Source organism: Amphiura filiformis, chromosome 19 (assembly GCF_039555335.1).
Source record: "Amphiura filiformis chromosome 19, Afil_fr2py, whole genome shotgun sequence".
Taxonomy (NCBI): domain Eukaryota; kingdom Metazoa; phylum Echinodermata; class Ophiuroidea; order Amphilepidida; family Amphiuridae; genus Amphiura; species Amphiura filiformis.
The window spans coordinates 54,793,787-54,813,380 of NC_092646.1; the positions used below are offsets into that span (position 1 = coordinate 54,793,787).

Sequence of the window (19,594 nt, forward strand, 5' to 3'; positions counted from 1 at the left end):
GTCTTATATTAATTATATGTACTTTTTACTGTAGTCTGCCCTCAACATCCCCATTAAAATTAAGCATCATCAATTGTCTCGTGTATAGGCCTACTTCCGATAGCTGTATCGGACAGAATCTTGCATCGTAGGCCTAGAATAAATGCTAGAATGGATTGTTTAAGGTTATTAATTATTTTAAACTGTTGTGATTTGGTAGTTCACAGCATCTTACGAATGGTAGTGAGCTTTGGCAAAAACTGCATTGCTCAATTCATAGCGAGTGTGCAGAAGAATTAAAATATCACAGATACACTTTTATAGGTGCTGCGGTTCTTGAGTTACGTTAATTGTAAAGAGGGCTGAAACAACAACACTTTTGTAAAACGTACATAACTCATTAACAACGATAAATTAAGCAAGTTTGCAAAGTATACGATTTGTAGAATGAACTTTTGCAAAACATTAAGGTGTTATTTTTCAATAATATATTGATCTAGATAATGAAAATCGATTTTTAGGTTGCTTCGACCAACAATACCTCGTCTACCCTTAATGGTTGATTACTGCTAAATTATCACTTTCTTTGTTTTCTTTTGCAAATCAACACAAAAGTTAGACATTTTACACAGTTTTTCACTATTTTGTGGCATTTTCAAATTTCCGTGAGCAAACCCCGACTAATTCCGTGAATTTTTCCGTTTTTCCGTATCACGGAGAAATCGTGGCTTTATAGTTATGTGTTATATGTTGTGTTTGCTTTTAATTTCTTCACCATTTCTTCAGAAATATGTACGTGCACACATGTAAACATGTATAGTTATTTATTCTACTCACTCACGGAATTAAAAAAAAAAATACTGTTATAATATAAGCAAATCTGTGCACTCGGACACCGTATCCAAGTTTGCGACCTTAGGGCGACCTGATTAATTGACAGCATCTCCCCACTTTACCCCATCAAAATTTGGGTCCATATAGGCCTACAGTCCAACTTCAGTTAATTGATATTTCACCCCAATAACTGGCCTGGTTAAGGGGAGGGGTAAACCATAATTTTTTATTTTTTTTTATTTTTTTTTGCATTTTACATCCTATTTTGGTCCCCTTATGGTTAATGGGTGCTTATGTATAAAGACGACACAAAGGTCATCTCATTTGCATAATAATGGGCGGCCATCTTGGCTGTTAATGTAAAGATAATTGCCACAACTGTCAAGTACTAGTACTTTGTAGGTGTAAGCTTATATCGAAATTGTAAATTCGCGAAATTAAATACTCGCGAAAATGTCGATCATCGCCAATTCGCGAAATAAAGTACCCGCGAAATTAAAGTGTTTTACAGTATACTGAATAAAACAAAAATACAGGACTACTGTTTTATATTTCCTACAAATGCATCAAGCATAGAAATAAAAGGTTAAAACTATTTAAAACATTTTACCATTACCCACTTTATTATTATTATTATTATTAAAAACATGAAAAATGTTTTTAGACTACCGTTGCTGCGTGTCCCTTTTTAAACGTTTTTTTTATAGATAAAGATTAGCTTTGAAATTGTATCGCGTATACATGTACCATTGACAACTTCCGAGAATATGTCACGGTACAATTGATATATCAATAATACATCAATTTATGCACAGTTGTCAAATCCGTGATTTTGGTAGACCAACTTGGGCGACTTCTGAAGATTTTCCTCACGACTTCTTGCCTCTCGAGAGATCTCATAGAAACCAATATAGTTATGGGAAAGGGAGTGACTTTGCGACATTGGCTTCATTCGGCAACTGTTGGTAGACTAATCTATCCAATAGAAACCAATGGTTTAGAGAAACATTGGGCGACTTTTTGACGATGTGAGCCACGATTTGGGCTTTAAAAATTGGCAACCCTGATTTCTTAATCAAATCGATATAATTATATCCGAGCAGGTGGCCTAATATTGCAGCAACAGCAAGTAGACACTAATAATAGTCACTAAACAGATAAACTGACTAAAGAGAGCTCGAGAGGAGCTGTATACTTACTTGGGCGTTGTTGGGAAGATTTTAGAAGAATATTTACGCTAGTATAGACAGAAGTACACGTTTTAATCGACAGCAAGTACAAACAACTATCAAGCAAAATGGTGAGTGTTGATTTTTCTTGGCATTTTACTGTGTTAGCATAGGCGTAGATCGGGGGGGGGGGGGGATAATTTTTTGCCAGGGGATGGTCCATATAATCATCCCCAGTGTTGACACCTGTATGTGGGTTTGTGACCAAATTAACCTCATATTTGGCCATAGCCCTCAAAGCCCATTTTTCCCCACTTTTGCACAATAGGGGAGAGCGGGGAGTGTTCGCCCTATTTTTTTCTGACCAGCCTAGCGATGTCAATTTTAAGGTTAGGGATGACCTGATTAGCCCATGTGAAAGCCCTATGTCTTACCTATATACGACCACAATCCCAAAACTATAGGCCTTACAATAGCAACAGGATAGAGCAAACAAAAAAGTTTTGCAAAGTGGCGAACTTGCCCCATATTGGGGCAGGTTCGCCCATATGGTGGGGTAAGTTCACCCTAATCACAAAAAAAGGTTTAAACATTGCGTAACAATAACATATTCAATGCAAACATTTAGCAAGAGTATACAGGGCATTCATTCTCTTCTGAGGAATCACTAAATTTGTTGCAGGGGTCGGGTCAAGGCAAAATGTAGGGGTCCAAAGTGAGCTTAAACGTATCATGTTTACAACTTCGGGGGATTATGGATTAGCATACTGATACCACATAACTTTAAAAAATATGCTTTTCAGTAGTTTTACCTTGTTTAATGGTATAATTATCAATATTTTGCATAATACGCTGATGGGGCAGGTCCGCCCTCCAGTTTGGGGCAAGTCCGCGCGGGGAAGATATAGGGCGAACACGCCCCATCCTCAAAAGGGCGAACGTGCCCCTTGTGCACATTTTTGTATTTTCTTCAGGGCATGCAAATAACAAATCGAATAAGGAGTTTATAACTACATTAAATCTTTAACAAATCCCATATGTTCTAAATACAGATTTCCATTAAAACCATCTGCATTTATGTATCAATGATAAAACAACATTATTAATGCAAGAAAAAATTACGTTTTGGTGTAATTTTTTTGTTTTGGCTGCAGTTCGATGAACACGTCCCTATATGTCGCGTAGCTAATATGAGAAGTTTATAATGACCTATGTCACCTAATTTTGCCATCACCAAATTCCCCGATAGCCGTAGTGCTGAGAAACAAGGGGTGGGCGAACCTGCCCCTAGGGCGATTAGCTTCAAAATCCCAACATTTTTCGCGCGCCTCCCGCGCATTTGTACCATAAACTTATTCTGTCGCTTTCAAGAATTTTTAAATTCTAAAGCTCTAAAACCGCTGAATAGGCCTCTTTGCAATTTTCATTTTTCGACCTCGTGTTAGGGAACAAACCAAAAGATCGATGACGTCCTATAAACGTAACTAGTTTCGTTTCTCAGCCAACCCCCTCCCTCCCTGCCAGAAACGTAATAAAGAAATGTTGAAAATTTTGACATAATAATAATAATTACACATTCTTCAGACCGATGTTTTTGTACAAACGTAAATCGAGTATTTTTACCCCCTCCCCACTAAACGAAACTAGTTTCGGTTATAGGACGTCATCGATCTTTTGGTTTGTTCCCTTACTTAAACATTTATATCTTTTCTCATGAGTGTCGTAGAGTAGTGTTTGAGGTGTCAAAATGCGCAGGACAATCACCCGCATGCGATTATTGAGTAAACGTACAAAATTATTCGCTAGATTTTAATAGTGGGTACATTTCCTAACCCATAAAGAAACTTTTTTTGCGTAGTGTATAAGCTGAGACCATAATACCTATGGTCTCAGTAAGAGTGAATCGATGATTGACAGAACCAATTTCTTGAACCATGGAGGTATATAAATATTTATATACCTCCATGCTTGAACCAATAGTTGAATTACAATATTGAATTGTCTTTCCCCCTTCTAATTACAGCGTGAATGTATCTCCATCCATGTTGGCCAGGCCGGTGTGCAAATGGGTAATGCATGCTGGGAGTTGTACTGTTTGGAGCATGGTATCCAGCCTGATGGTCAGATGCCTAGTGATAAGACCATTGGAGGAGGTGATGATTCCTTCAATACTTTCTTCAGTGAGACTGGAGCTGGCAAGCACGTCCCTCGTGCCGTCTTTGTAGACTTGGAACCAACTGTTGTCGGTAGGTATTTCCTTTCCCCTTTCATTTCATTGTGTAGATATCGGGGTATATATTAATAATTATAGGCCCATACCATGCATTAGGCTCGGGGGAAACCGCTCCCCACCTCCAAATCCACACATAAATTCACTTTTTGCGTAAAAATATTGAGCGATTGTAAAATGGGACAAGAAGCAATGAAAAGTCTCAAAAACATTAGCTCTGAGCGGCTACGTTAGAATTGTTTATGTTTACGTTCTATGTTTGCATAATTTGTTTGTTGCATGGTGTATTTTGTTAAAATAAAATACCGTAAAACCTCGTCTACAAGCATATAGTGTGGTTTTGATGAAAGCTAAATCAATACGAGACCGTCGTAAATATGGCAATACAATAGATTGGTCTTACAGTATAGCACTTGTTTGTATAATGCTTGTATCGGTAATTAATGGATGGCGGCTGGATTAATTTAGCTTTCATCAAAACCACTCTAGCTCTATATGCTTGTAGACGAGGTTTTAAGGTATATTGAATTGAATTGACAAATTGTCTTCAATAAATTTTATTGTCCCAAGCGACAAAATATCTCATCAACTCAGTGTATCATTATTTTATATAATTTCAGATGAGGTCCGTACCGGTACCTACCGTCAACTCTTCCACCCTGAGCAGCTGATTACCGGCAAAGAAGATGCCGCCAACAACTATGCTCGTGGTCACTACACAGTCGGCAAAGAGCTCATTGATCAGGTGTTGGACAGAATCAGAAAGCTCGTAAGTTTTCAAATTTCCTAATACCGTAAAAATTCGAAAAAGAAAATAAATAAAAAAGTTTGACAAACTACCATAAGAATGTAAAAAAGTTGGGGGACAATATGAAAAAAGAGGCACACCTCTAAAGGTGTATTTTAATAATTTTCGTCTTGTTTTGTTTTTCACTTTTCATGTCAGGCTGACCAGTGCACCGGTCTGCAAGGTTTCCTCATCTTCCACAGCTTCGGTGGCGGCACCGGGTCCGGCTTTACATCTCTCCTTATGGAGCGTCTTTCAGTCGACTACGGCAAGAAGTCCAAGCTTGAGTTCGCCGTCTACCCAGCTCCTCAGATTTCATCAGCTGTTGTCGAGCCATACAACTCCATTCTGACCACTCACACCACTCTTGAGCATTCCGATTGTGCCTTCATGGTTGACAACGAAGCCATCTATGACATCTGTCGTCGCAACATGGACATTGAGCGCCCAACTTACACCAACCTCAATCGTTTGATTGGCCAAATCGTGTCTTCCATCACCGCATCTCTCCGATTCGATGGTGCACTGAATGTCGATCTTACCGAGTTCCAGACCAATTTGGTGCCATACCCACGTATCCATTTCCCTCTGGCAACATACGCTCCAGTCATCTCTGCTGAGAAGGCCTACCATGAGCAGCTTACTGTTGCCGAAATCACCAACGCTTGCTTTGAGCCAGCCAACCAGATGGTAAAATGTGATCCTCGTCACGGCAAGTACATGGCCTGTTGTCTGCTCTACCGTGGTGACGTTGTGCCAAAAGACGTCAACGCCGCCATTGCAACCATCAAGACCAAACGTACCATTCAGTTCGTCGACTGGTGTCCAACTGGTTTCAAAGTAGGCATCAACTACCAACCACCAACTGTGGTGCCTGGTGGCGATCTTGCTAAGGTCCAGCGTGCTGTCTGCATGTTGAGCAACACCACCGCCATCGCCGAAGCCTGGGCTCGTCTGGATCACAAGTTTGATCTGATGTACGCCAAGCGTGCCTTTGTCCATTGGTACGTCGGTGAGGGTATGGAGGAGGGTGAGTTCTCAGAGGCTCGTGAAGATTTGGCTGCCTTGGAGAAAGACTACGAAGAGGTTGGCATGGATTCAGCAGAAGGTGAAGGTGAAGGCGAGGGAGAGGAAGAATATTAAGCAACTCAACTCATCACTTGAACTTTGAACCTACGACCTTAACCGATAGCAAACTTTGAACTCTCATATAATAACAAGTAATATTGAACAGTATAAATTTCGACACCAATACACTTATACATACATCCTATATTGAAGACACATAAGGCACTAATCTCCCAAACAGGAGGTTTAGATTTCAAATGGAGTCACCCATTCCGGTAAGGCCATTTGGAATTTACACTCCCTGTGTGGACCATTAATGTCTACTGTACTGGTTTAGCCGAAAGTGTTGCGACAAAAAGGAAGGTAGTAAAACTAGCAAACAATGCTAAAATGTTACTGATCGCAGAAATGAAATAAACCAATGCAAAAGAAGGAAAGAAATACCAATAATTCGCCGTGATGTACGTAGGGTTAACTACCATAGTAATAGGTTAAAACGAATTCTGAATATATCGCACTGCACTGGTACATTCACGCGGTACCTCCACATTGAACCATAGATGTCCAAGACCTGGATCGTAAATTATTCTATAGAATATTCATATCATACATGCTGATCACTCGCACCTGTAAGATTAATATCTGTGAAACGAGCGGTAGCCTACTGCAATCTATGATTGCAGACATACACAGGTGATGAGTGCAACCTGCTTGTAGTGCAGGGCGATATATTCAAAAAGGCCCCCTTTTGCCCCAAAATGTCCCATTAGGCCTATATAGTGAAGCCGCCCCTAATTTGCATAATTAATTAGCATTTATGCAAATTAGCTCATTAATTATGCAAATTAGAGGGCGGCTTCACTCTATAATTAGAAACACTTTGACCAAGTTTCAGGGCAAAAGTAGCCTTTCTGAAAGGCCCGTTGGTTATTTTCCCACATAAATATTAGCTAATATTGTATCAGTAAAAATACCCAGTAGTAAAATAGCGCCGCCGCGGCAGGGACCCGCTCCCTTCCCACTTGACAAGGATCGTCGGGAGGGATAGCGAGTCGTCTTTGACAAAGACTGCAAAAGTATGCAAAATAAAAGTACCCTGAACATTTATGCATTGATTTTTGGCAAAATATTACATATATATTACATATTAATGAGCCTTTCCAGTCCTTTTAGCTCATTAACTATATTGCTTATTGACAAAAACAATAGGATACAAAGAAAATATAAATTGATGTATTTGCTCCAAACAAATGGCATATTGATAAGTATACTTTAGGCTACCCTACTCAATTCTGTTTAAAACATGTTCAAAGCATTTCCTAATTTCTAGAAAATACCTCCCATAGGCTTAGGAACTGGGGGGGCCTCAATAATTTTGGTGTGGGGCTGAAATACCTTTCAGCCCCCCAATAGGCCTAATCCTAGGTGAAGTTAAAAAAATTGTGATAAAATAGAGGAAAAATGGGTGTTTGTGACCTATATTTTGTAAAATTTTCTGACTCGGGGGGATCCCCTCGGCCACCCCCAGGGTTAGTTGAAAATCTTCCTAAGGGGTGGTGCAATAATTATGTGTACCCCGCCCCGGGGTGGTGAATTATAGGGGGGACAAAGATTTTTGGGCAGGCCATAAGGGGGGGGCAAGCATTTTTGGCAGGTCGAAAGGGGGGGTCAAGCGATTTTGGCAGGTCGAAAGGGAGGGGGCAAGCGATTTTTGGCACAGATATTTTGGACAACGTTTCTATGTTACGCCCTAGAAAAGCTTAAAAAGGTGTTAGCATAGGTGTTAAAAAATATTCCTGCTCGCTGCGCTCGCAAATATATGATATTAGACAATAGGCCTAAGGTTTTAAATTCAGGTTCTCAAAAATCTTGCATGTGTAAGGGGGGGCAAAGATTTTTTGGCACGTCGAAAGGGGGGGGGGCAAAGATTTTTTGGTACGGCCAAAGGGGTGGGGGCAAGCGATTTTTGGCAGACCATTTTGAGAATTCACCACCGCGGGGTACACATAATTATTTGCACCACCCCTAAGCCAATGCCTGCCTCCAATACCGGCTCCAATACCACCTTATTTAAGGGACCGTTCACAAACACTTGTAAGGGGGGCCTGATGCAAAAACATTTTATCGCGAAAAAATTTCGCCCCCCCCCCTTTGCAGACCTCAAAAATTTTAGGGCCCCCTTTTTGACATGAAAATTATGGGTCAACCCCATAGAAAAGCATATAAACTCAATTTTTCCAGGAAAATTTGTGGTCATTTTTTTCAGGTCAAAATTTTCAGGGCCCCAAGTGTTTGTGAACGGTCCCTAAAAGTGAGCTGAGTGACATGGCAAGACAACTAGACAAGCTATAGTCGTGGCACTCAGACGCTTCCGATCTGCCAATATTAATTTTAGGGACCGTTCATAAATACTTTGGTGGGGGGACTGGGCAAAGTGTGGGGGACACAAAAAGTTTTGAGTTGCACAAAGGGGGGGACCAAAAGGTTTTGGTTACTAAAGGAGGGAGGTCAAAAAAGTTCAAACAACAAGAAAATACCAAAAGAACAAGAGCATACAAAATTGTTGCACGCTACGCGCGCATATGTACCAATAAAGCTCTTTTTTTACCTTGATTATGCCCAAAAATAGTGCAAAATACATTTTGCAAATTCATTACCGGTACGGTATCCCATTAAAGCCTTTTTGGAATCTCAAAGACTTTACATGTATTCTACATTCGTAGCATAGCGACGGGGGGGGGGGGGCAGGTGCCCTGGGCGCCACTCTTACTGGGCGCCGAATTGGCCAATTCAGCTTCGATTCTGCGCCCCTCAAAGCGATAAAAGTCAAAATTTTCACGCGCTTCGCGCGCATTTCAGGACAAAGTCAATTGAAAGATCAATTTAAGACCGATATTCAACTTCATTATAACCAAAATTAATCAGTGATAGGCCCTATGTGCTCCGCATAATTATTTCAAGAATCTGGAGCGACACCTATCCATAGCCCTGAGTGTCACAAGCCCTAGCTACGCCACTGTCCAGTTTAGGACGCTGGACAACCGATTGTTATTGTTCTGCAAGGCTCACTCAGTCATTTAATAAGGCAATACAAACGATCGAATTTGGTATTCAAATGAACAAAATTTTGAGTTACACCTTTTCAGTGTAAAATTTTTTTTCTCGGCCAAATGAAAAGCAATAATTTTCATTTTTTCAGTAAATGTCAGGAAAAACTGTAATGCTTGATACTGTATTTTTTTCAAATCTTAGTGTTAAACTTAGTCGTGAAATTCAGTCATTTAGTGTAAGATTTTCGATTTTGATAGGCTTCAACTCTGCCCGTGAGCCTTTTTTTGGATCAACCTTTTAGCTTTTCAAAGTAATATAGTTCGCTAAAGAAGGATTTTTCCCAACTTTCTAACGCACATCACCGTGAGCGATATATCATAGTTTTGTCAGAATTTCCGTTTTGATTCCATAATTTTTGACTACCAGCTGAAAAAATTTAAAATCCACGAGTGAAATACTAGCATTGTGGATCGATATCTCTGGGTGCCCGGCCTGGATACAGTTTTGCCAGAACTTCAATATAGCAAAGAAATTACCTAGTGTTTCGGTATTCGCCACTTGCACGGTTCCGCCATTATGCACTATGTGCGGGGAGAGCCTCGAACTGGCAGCATACATGAATGGGAATTGAACCAGTCATATAACATTCTGTGTAAGGTTACGTAATTCTTCCTTTCATGTATGCTGCCAGTTCGAGGCTCTCCCCGCATATAGTGCATAATGGCGGAACCGTGCAAGTGGCGAATAGTGCCTTTTGTTTGTGTTTGTTGAAATTGCTTAAACCCACCGAAAGTCATAATGAAGCAGCCAAAACAATACAAGGTTAAACACGGAAGTTTATAACAACCTATTATAATGACCTAAAGGAAAAATCATTGTAAGTCATGGTTAAAATGTGTTGCTGAGTACCGGGCTGAGTACCCACCCCACCCCTGAGGCCTACATAATATTACATACCGGTTCCTTATAATATTTATATAGCACGGCTATAGCTATACATTTAGAAAGTAGGTCCTATAGCGCTAAATTATGACAAATAGGCCTACACAAACCCGAACGCAAGTCTGAAGGGTGTAATGAAAATGCCAACCCGCGATGGGGGGTCATTCAAAATTCACCTGGAGATAGGAGGACAGAAAATTAAAATCCCTCTAATAACACGCGAATTTTTCTAGGTTTGGACAGTGGATTTTCCCATGGACCTCATCCTAGGTAAATAAATAAACAAACAAACAGACAAAATGGTTTTCATAATCATGGAATCCATAGCCCCTATAAATTGAAATTGCAGGCTATCACGGGAGCAAATTTCCAAAATCCACCTCATTTACCAGAATTGGGGATTTGGGCTACCAAATCGCTGGTCAGGCAATCCTGGTTTTCAATGGAAAAGGGACCTGGGTTGACAACAATTGAAATATCGATTATTTTGCTGGTTGCTCTCGAGGTAAAGTACTAAGTTTGACATTTTCGGAGCATAAAGGGGAAAAGGGTAAAATAAAAACGGAAATTCTGACAAAACTATAATATATAGACCCACACGATGTGCTTTACAGAGGTGGGAAATATCTTTCTTTAGCAAACTATATTAGTTTGAGACGCTAAAAATGAATTCTGTAAAAAGCTCACGGGCGAACTAAAGGCCTATAAAAATCAAAAATATCACACTAAAAGACACAATTTGATGCTTAATTTTAACACCAGGATTTTTAAAAAAATGTTCATCCAAGCACTATGTTTTTATTTGACATTACTGATTAAGAAAAAAAAAAAATTTGCTTTATATTTGACCGAGAAAATAAATTTCATAGCAAAAAGGTGTATCTCGGAATTGTGTTGATTTTAACATGTATCGATCGACTTTTAGCGCGACTAAGCAGAACAAAAGATCGGTTGTCCTGCGTTTAGACTGTGTCAATTTGCCCTTTTTTGTGTTACTTTTATTAATACAATTATTGGTTATAAGAATGAAATTTGTATTTTCAGAATTTGTATTTTCAGAAACTTCATACAAGTCACAGCATGTGAAAAACACCTTCAACTTTCATGTTTTTAGAAAACAGGCCTATAAATAAATGTATGAACAAACATGTAGGCCTATAATTGCCGGGTATAATTGTGACTGAGTTGCACAAATGGAGTAGCCCCCTCCCCAGACTGTTTTTTAACCTCTTGGAAAGGGGGGTCAAAAACGTTTTGTATGTCTAAAGAGGGGGGTCAAAAAAGTTTTAGGTTCTCTGGAGGGCTTTTTTGACTCCAAAAATTTCAATGCCCAGCCCCCCACCAAAGTATTTATGAACGGTCCCTTACCGCTCCAGAATGAAACCATCCATCCACGAAAAAGCCTATCCATGTGAAGAGTGTGCATAGGCCATAGACGCAACCCTAGTGAATACTAGTAACGGTTCGAAGGTCATCAAATAATTCACCTGATATAAATAATTGTTTTTATACTCACCATTTTCCGTTAGCAACTACCGCCATTGTGTTTTGAATTGGAGCCAAAAGGTCAAACAAATCATTTATTTTTATTGGTTACATACCAACCACATGACTCAGTCAACCAATCACAAGCCTACATTTCTAGGCCAGACAGGAATTTGGAGCCTTCGCAACGAGCCGTCATCACTTCTCTTTTGACTCTCAAACCTCACACAGGGAATCGAAGGAACAGTCCTGAAAATTCAACAAATTCTACCTTTAATCTTGATAGATTTGAAACCAATCAACTACCAAAATGGTAAGTGCATATTTTGTTAATATTATGTGCGATTTATACACGTTCTTTGTTTTTCGTATGGGTGTATTTGACGATTTAATGATTTAAGAAAAATGTGCTTCCGTTTCGTATACCGCCGCCCGATATTACATGTAATCAGTGCATCACACATGTTTAGTATTGTATGCACGACATCGATTTATTCTACCATTGTCTGTTGTTGATCCAACATCATACCAGACAGCCAGACACTGTTGAATTTAGCCATGGACTGATTTCTACAGTCAATGATTTGGCACATTTGTAACTTAGAGAAAATCTGATTTTTAGGACATAAACTCTTTCCATGTGAATCGCGCGCTATGTGCGGATTGCACGACACGCATGATTTAATACTACACGACAGGTGGATTTGACTGTCTGCTGTTTTTATTACACTTTTTTTTTATCTTTTATTATTTATTGGTGTTTTTATTAAACTTTGCAATTTGACGTAGCTTTTGTTGGACGACCGTTCTTGTTTAGCAGTTTGATCTCAGTAATCCCGTACTATCAAAAAAAAGACAATGACATCTGTAGCCACACCAGGCGATTTGTGCAGTAACACAATAACAGACAATTATCACAATACGGTGATGGGTGTAATTCTCCATCATGCCATTGTGAGGGATCCAAATTTCGGGGTCAGTTTGTGTACGAAAATAGCTGATTTTAGAATCATGCGGTTTAATACGTATGTGGAGGCTTACAACCATGACAAAAAACAACGCTTTAATGTGGTCGTGGGACATGGCATGTAATTAATCTGTTCTGCAGTCCATGTTAAAATCTTTATCTCGTGAGCAGCCAATGGCTGCCGTTTTAATACCGCCGCCCTTCGTCATCGTCTCGTTGCTATGGTTACTGTGTGCATAAGAGCTTTGAGACGTGAACTCCATCTCGACCTCCTGCATGCACATGGATAACATTCTTTTCTTGAAGTGTATGCCACCGCATGGCCAAGGCTACTACATGAGTCATGATACTTGAACCAGGCTGAACGTTGGATCGGCTGATGAAATTAAAATGATAGTGACAGAATGATCCATGATTCCCGGGCCATGATTTAGCCTTGGCGTCTTGGTCATCTCACATACAGGCCTACGAAATTGTTTCCTTTTAGAAATTCCCTGAAAACCAAAAATGGCCCAAATTGCGGCGTTTTAACCCCACCCCTATTGTATTCATTTAATATGTATTCTCATACCTGCTTCTAGTATTATGCCCCTGGATATTCTCAAGTGGATTGTTGTTGGTTTTTTTTTTGGGGGGTGTGAGAGAAGAGGACAAAGTGAAACATTTTGGGTGGGATATAACCACCCTTGCCGCACCCACCCTGTGGCGCCACCGCTGCAAATAAAATGAGAAAAAGTAGTGAATTTTTTTTTATGACGTCACTGTCTAACGGTTACCATTAATATTAATAACATCGTTGAAAGACTGAGCAAACAAATTATATTAACCTATTTAGGCAAAAAAAAAGATTTATCTCATCCCCCGCTCGCATAGGATTTCTGATTTTGAAAAAACGTTTTGTTCTATTGGAATACTAACGGCCTATTGCAAAAATAGGGTACAGTGGCGGATTTTTTGTATTTTTTCATTGGTGGCGGAAGCCGAGGGTCCGGACCCTCTAAATTCTTAGAGGTCCGACCCCCCCCCCCGCAAAATGAGAATAGAAGAATATAATTATAAAGCATCAACTTCCTCTTTATAGCACCAAGAACGCCCAAGTTTTTTTGCCCAAATAGGGTAAAATTGCACAATTTTGTGCGCACTGGCCCTGTGGCCCATGAAATGGCAAAACACAACTTCATTTGGGGCTTTTTACAAATTTAGCACGCGACGCAGAAGAATACGTCACACTCCACCCCCCACCGCATAATGTGATGATTCCACCGCAGTAAAATAAATTACAAAACCGCTTTTGCCAACTTTGAAAAGTGCTTTATTTGTTTGGGGCCCTATGCGATCGCAGTTTTTTCGTAGCGGTTTTTTTTTTGGTTGATGTAAAGTCAGAGGGTCGGGCACCCAATTTTAGGATAGGGCGGGTTACTGCAAATCTGCAAAAGACTGCAATGCATACATGGAGTATGAAATAGAATATTATGCCCTAAAAATAAGTTGAAAGCATGAGAATTTTCAGGCTTTTGCCTGAATTCAGGCAAGTTTTGTTGTCCAAATGAACACATTTTTTACAGCCTTTTTAGGGCCGAAACCGCGAATTCACGCCCGTTTTCAGGCAGTTTTCGAAACCAAGTGATCATCTGTTTAAGTGTCATTGTCAGTAAATGCGATACAAATTTGACCGTCTTGTCATTTCATTTTGTCATTACAGCGTGAATGTATCTCTATCCACATAGGCCAGGCCGGCGTGCAAATGGGCAATGCATGCTGGGAGTTGTACTGTTTGGAGCATGGTATCCAGCCTGATGGTCAGATGCCTAGTGATAAGACCATTGGAGGAGGTGATGATTCCTTCAATACTTTCTTCAGTGAGACTGGAGCTGGCAAGCACGTCCCTCGTGCCGTCTTTGTAGACTTGGAACCAACTGTAGTCGGTAAGTTCATTTTGGTGATTTATAAATTATATATACTAGTTCACCCGTTGCTGTGAGAGTTACTGATAGCGATGCTATTTGACCCCTGATGACTTCTTTTGACTTTTTGACATGTTCCCGTCATTCTTTTTACTACTTTTAAGCCCAATTGGGCATAGGCCTACTGACCCCATTTGACCTTCGCCCTCGAGTGACCTCGGTTTGATTTTGTTCATGCTCCCGTGATATTAAAATGTAGCCCCTGGATGACCTATGACCTCGATTATATTTTTTACGTGTTCCCCTCATATCGAGGATTCAACCCACCAAGTTTGAGCCCGATCGGACAAAAATTGAAATTTGAACCCTACGTGATGACCTTTGACCTCCGTTGACCGCGATTTTATTTCGCGCATATATTCCCCTCATATCAAGGATGCCACCCACCAAGTTTGAGCCCGATCGGACAAAGTTTGAAATTTGAACCCTCCGTAATGACCTTTGACCTTGGTTGACCTCGATTTTATTTCGGGCATATATTCCCCTCGTATTAAGGATTCCACCCACCAAGTTTGAGCCCGATCGGGCAAAGTTTGAAATTTGACCCCTCCGTAATGACCTTTGACCTCGGCTGACCGCGATTTTATTTCGGGCATACATTCCCCTCGTATCAAGGATTCCACCCACCAAGTTTGGGCCCGATTGGACAAAGTTTGAAATTTTGACCTTTGACCTTGACCTCCGATGACCTTCAAAACCACCCGGTCAACATGCTTTTCTCGCCACCTATCCATAACCGGAATATCGGATCGATGCGTCCCAGCACGGCGAAACGCATAGCCGGACACACAGACACACAGACAACCACACACACAGACTTCGCTGGTTATTTTAGTATAGTAGACTAGTTCACCCGTTGCTGTGAGAGTTACTGATAGCGATGCTATTTGACCCCTGATGACTTCTTTTGACTTTTTGACATGTTCCCGTCATTCTTTTTACTACTTTTAAGCCCAATTGGGCATAGGCCTACTGACCCCATTTGACCTACGCCCTCGAGTGACCTCGGTTTGATTTTGTTCATGCTCCCGTGATATTAAAATGTAGCCCCTGGATGACCTTTGACCTCGGATGACCTCGATTATATTTTTTACGTGTTCCCCTCATATCGAGGATTCAACCCACCAAGTTTGAGCCCGATCGGACAAAAATTGAAATTTGAACCCTACGTGATGACCTTTGACCTCCGTTGACCGCGATTTTATTTCGCGCATATATTCCCCTCATATCAAGGATGCCACCCACCAAGTTTGAGCCCGATCGGACAAAGTTTGAAATTTGAACCCTCCGTAATGACCTTTGACCTTGGTTGACCTCGATTTTATTTCGGGCATATATTCCCCTCGTATCAAGGATTCCACCCACCAAGTTTGAGCCTGATCGGGCAAAGTTTGAAATTTGACCCCTCCGTAATGACCTTTGACCTCGGCTGACCGCGATTTTATTTCGGGCATACATTCCCCTCGTATCAAGGATTCCACCTACCAAGTTTGGGCCCGATTGGACAAAGTTTGAAATTTTCACCTTTGACCTTGACCTCCGATGACCTTCAAAACCACCCGGTCAACATGCTTTTCTCGCCACCTCACCATAACCGGAATATCGGATCGATGCGTCCCAGCACGGCGAAACGCATAGCCGGACACACAGACACACAGACAACCACACACACAGACTTCGCTGGTTATTTTAGTACAGTAGATATCCCTAGGCTCTACAATTTTCAAGATTTTAAACAGATGGGGCTAAAAGGATGTCTCCGGCAATCACAACAATATGCTTTATATGTTAGAAAAGTAATTATAACGCACGAAGCACGTGGTTTATTTAAAACACTCATATTGACCATAAAAACAGCCGGCTCTCAACACGCAATATTGAAAATTCCCGCGCCGAAATTATCGAGTGCAGTGACGTCATGGTTATTTGTGCTCAGCCTTCATTGTATTACTGGGTGGGACGTCCTTGCACTTGTTTCGGTTTTGAATATCGCGTGTTCAAAGGCGGCCGTATATTTATTCGTTTTTATGGTCAATATGAGTTTTGTTTCAAATAAAACCACGTGATTCGTGTTTGATAATTAATTTTCTAACCGGAGACATCGACTGCGGCGTAGATATCATGTTGACACCGGGGGGGGGGGGGGCGAAGGTTGGTGTTATATCCGTGGAGCAGAGTCAAATGAAATTTGCGTACTAACATTGGGGTGAGTGTATGAATCACACCCTCGTCAATTTTAGGGGAGACTTGCCCTCATCCTCCGGAACTACATTGTTGTATTTCAAAACTCTGAAGATACAAACTGACATGTTAATATCCTCCTCGTTTCATTTTTTTTAGATGAGGTCCGTACCGGAACATACCGTCAACTCTTCCACCCTGAGCAGCTGATTACCGGCAAAGAAGATGCCGCCAACAACTATGCACGTGGACACTACACAGTCGGCAAAGAACTCATTGATTTGGTCTTGGACAGAATTAGGAAGCTGGTAGGTTATGTTGGGTCACTCTCGGGATTCGGAGTGAATATTTTTATGGAACGATTGCCGAATAGGGTGCAACTCTACTAGTCTTATTACAAGACTGCCCTACCCCAACCCTAAACCCTAATATTTACATAATTAAAAATAGCGTGGTACGTCCAATAAAGGGCAAAATATGAATAGAAAATATATTGGACTAAAATATAACATTAATAGAGCCGGCATGCACTTGCTCGCACGACTTGTACCTCAGGACGCGAGTATAACGGGTGGCAGCTTTTTTGGTAGAATTTACCATAAACCTTTTGACCTCGCACATTTGTCAGGTATGGTCATAAATAATGAAGGAGGAATGTTTACCTACAAATGACGCCATATAATCTCTACAATACTTTGATCTTGTATTTGTACAAGTTCTGACCATGCAAGTTTTGTCTGAATCTGCTTATGAACGATTGACACCGGAGACATGTGAGGGAAGGGGTAAAAGAAAGTAATTAAGTCGATTACACTGGCACAAGCCACGCCTGCACTAGTCTTCTATACGGTGACCCCGACTGACCCGTCAACCACTTAACGAATCTTTGTGGTAGAGCAGTTTTCTATTATTGTTTAAGGAACTCATCTGATCATGGTGTGTTCTTTGAATGATGCACGCTCCTGTGATGTCATCTTTCCTGTATTATTGATTAAATTTCTGCTTTATTTTCTCCTTTCTTGCATAACAGGCTGACCAGTGCACAGGTCTGCAAGGTTTCCTCATCTTCCACAGCTTCGGTGGCGGCACCGGGTCTGGCTTCACATCTCTTCTTATGGAGCGTCTTTCAGTCGACTACGGCAAGAAGTCCAAGCTTGAGTTCGCTGTCTACCCAGCTCCTCAGATTTCATCTGCTGTTGTCGAGCCATACAACTCCATCCTGACCACTCACACCACTCTTGAGCATTCCGATTGTGCCTTCATGGTCGACAACGAAGCCATCTATGACATCTGTCGCCGCAACCTGGACATCGAGCGCCCAACTTACACTAACCTGAACCGTTTGATTGGCCAAATCGTGTCTTCCATCACCGCATCTCTAAGATTCGATGGTGCACTGAATGTCGATCTTACCGAGTTCCAGACCAATTTGGTGCCATACCCACGTATCCATTTCCCTCTGGCAACCTACGCTCCAGTCATCTCTGCCGAGAAAGCCTACCATGAGCAGCTTACTGTTGCCGAAATCACCAACGCTTGCTTTGAGCCAGCCAACCAGATGGTAAAATGTGATCCTCGTCACGGCAAGTACATGGCATGTTGTCTGCTCTACCGTGGTGACGTTGTGCCAAAAGACGTCAACGCCGCCATTGCAACCATCAAGACCAAACGTACCATTCAGTTCGTCGACTGGTGTCCAACTGGTTTCAAAGTAGGCATCAATTACCAACCACCAACTGTGGTGCCTGGTGGTGATCTTGCTAAGGTCCAGCGTGCTGTCTGCATGTTGAGCAACACCACAGCTATCGCCGAAGCCTGGGCTCGTCTGGATCACAAGTTTGATCTGATGTACGCCAAGCGTGCTTTCGTCCATTGGTACGTCGGTGAGGGTATGGAAGAAGGTGAGTTCTCCGAGGCTCGTGAAGATCTTGCAGCTTTGGAGAAGGATTATGAAGAGGTTGGTGTTGACTCCATCGAAGCAGAAGGAGAGGAAGGTGAAGATGAATATTAAATCAACGAGCATCTCTCTCACCATCTTAACAGTAAACAGCTCTTGAACTCAACATTCAGAAAATCTTTAAAAATAGTAATCGAACAAGTCGAGTTTTGAAAATAGTAAGTGAACATTCGTCCAATATGCAGAAATCACCAAAGATATTTTTGGTTTTCAAAGCAACTAGATTATTTTTAATAAATAGACATAAAGACCTTTCACTTGTTTGTTAGCTATTTAAATCTATGGGGACATTTAATAAAAGTACTTATATTTTCCGTCCAAAAGCCAAAAATATATATGTCTCCCACCGATCGACTTTTCTGGTATTTCCCGAAAGCCTTTGCGAGCGAATGTATTCGTCCATACATAACGCTGATTCTCGGCACCGAATTCACCACCACAACGATGTGAGTAGGCCTATTAGGGTGACGCATGTATATTGCAAAGGCTTGCGGGATATCAACGAAAAGGTCCATTTAAAGCAATGGACCAAAATGAGGTACGACATGATGGCAAAAATCATGTTGCAGCTGAACAAGTCATTTATTTATAAAGATAAAATGTAGCTCTTGATAATCATGAAGTTGATGAGAACCAAAGAATTGTGTATTTTGTATGTTTCAGTCCATTCCTGTATGATTTGGGCTTTAAATATGCAAAGTGATATGCACCATTAAAATACTTTTGAAAGTATAAGTTGTCTTGGTTTGCCATTAATATTGTGTTTTATACTATTATTGAAGGGGCATGGCGGGGTTATATTTTTACACATGAACGCCTGACGTCAATCTGATGTGATTCAAGAGCCGATTGGTTGAAGCGATATCAATTTGGCGTCGCACGTGCGGAAATATGATCTGGTCTATTTTACGAGAACGCGTGAAGTTTTTGACGTTGAAGAGTGCCGATTGATTTCGCCATATAATCGCGCGTTTATGTTA

The 19,594-nt window shown here is 41.0% G+C and overlaps 2 protein-coding genes across 2 annotated transcripts; both read left to right on the plus strand.

The window, feature by feature from the left end:
* Positions 1 to 1,999: 1,999 nt before the first annotated feature.
* On the plus strand, positions 2,000 to 6,850 carry LOC140141506 (tubulin alpha-2/alpha-4 chain-like). Its single transcript, XM_072163390.1, has 4 exons — positions 2,000 to 2,113; positions 4,006 to 4,228; positions 4,833 to 4,981; positions 5,159 to 6,850. The coding sequence occupies exons 1-4, from the start codon at positions 2,111 to 2,113 to the stop codon at positions 6,140 to 6,142; spliced, it is 1,359 nt and encodes a 452-aa protein (XP_072019491.1). The 5' UTR covers positions 2,000 to 2,110; the 3' UTR covers positions 6,143 to 6,850.
* A 4,849-nt stretch (positions 6,851 to 11,699) lies between these two features.
* LOC140141507 (tubulin alpha-1 chain) lies at positions 11,700 to 19,349 on the plus strand. The gene is made up of 4 exons (XM_072163392.1): positions 11,700 to 11,858; positions 14,215 to 14,437; positions 16,817 to 16,965; positions 17,688 to 19,349. Exons 1-4 carry the CDS (start codon positions 11,856 to 11,858, stop codon positions 18,666 to 18,668), a joined length of 1,356 nt encoding a protein of 451 aa, XP_072019493.1. The 5' UTR covers positions 11,700 to 11,855; the 3' UTR covers positions 18,669 to 19,349.
* Positions 19,350 to 19,594: the final 245 nt, after the last annotated feature.

What these genes read in the sequence shown, in the direction of transcription:
- LOC140141507 (XM_072163392.1), top strand. An exon ending in CTTGGAACCAACTGTAGTCG is followed by an intron (nt 14,438 to 16,816) that starts GTAAGTTCATTT and finishes CATTTTTTTTAG; the next exon opens with ATGAGGTCCGTACCGGAACA. An exon ending in TGGACAGAATTAGGAAGCTG is followed by an intron (nt 16,966 to 17,687) that starts GTAGGTTATGTT and finishes CTTGCATAACAG; the next exon opens with GCTGACCAGTGCACAGGTCT.
- LOC140141506 (XM_072163390.1), top strand. An exon ending in CTTGGAACCAACTGTTGTCG is followed by an intron (nt 4,229 to 4,832) that starts GTAGGTATTTCC and finishes ATATAATTTCAG; the next exon opens with ATGAGGTCCGTACCGGTACC. An exon ending in TGGACAGAATCAGAAAGCTC is followed by an intron (nt 4,982 to 5,158) that starts GTAAGTTTTCAA and finishes TTTTCATGTCAG; the next exon opens with GCTGACCAGTGCACCGGTCT.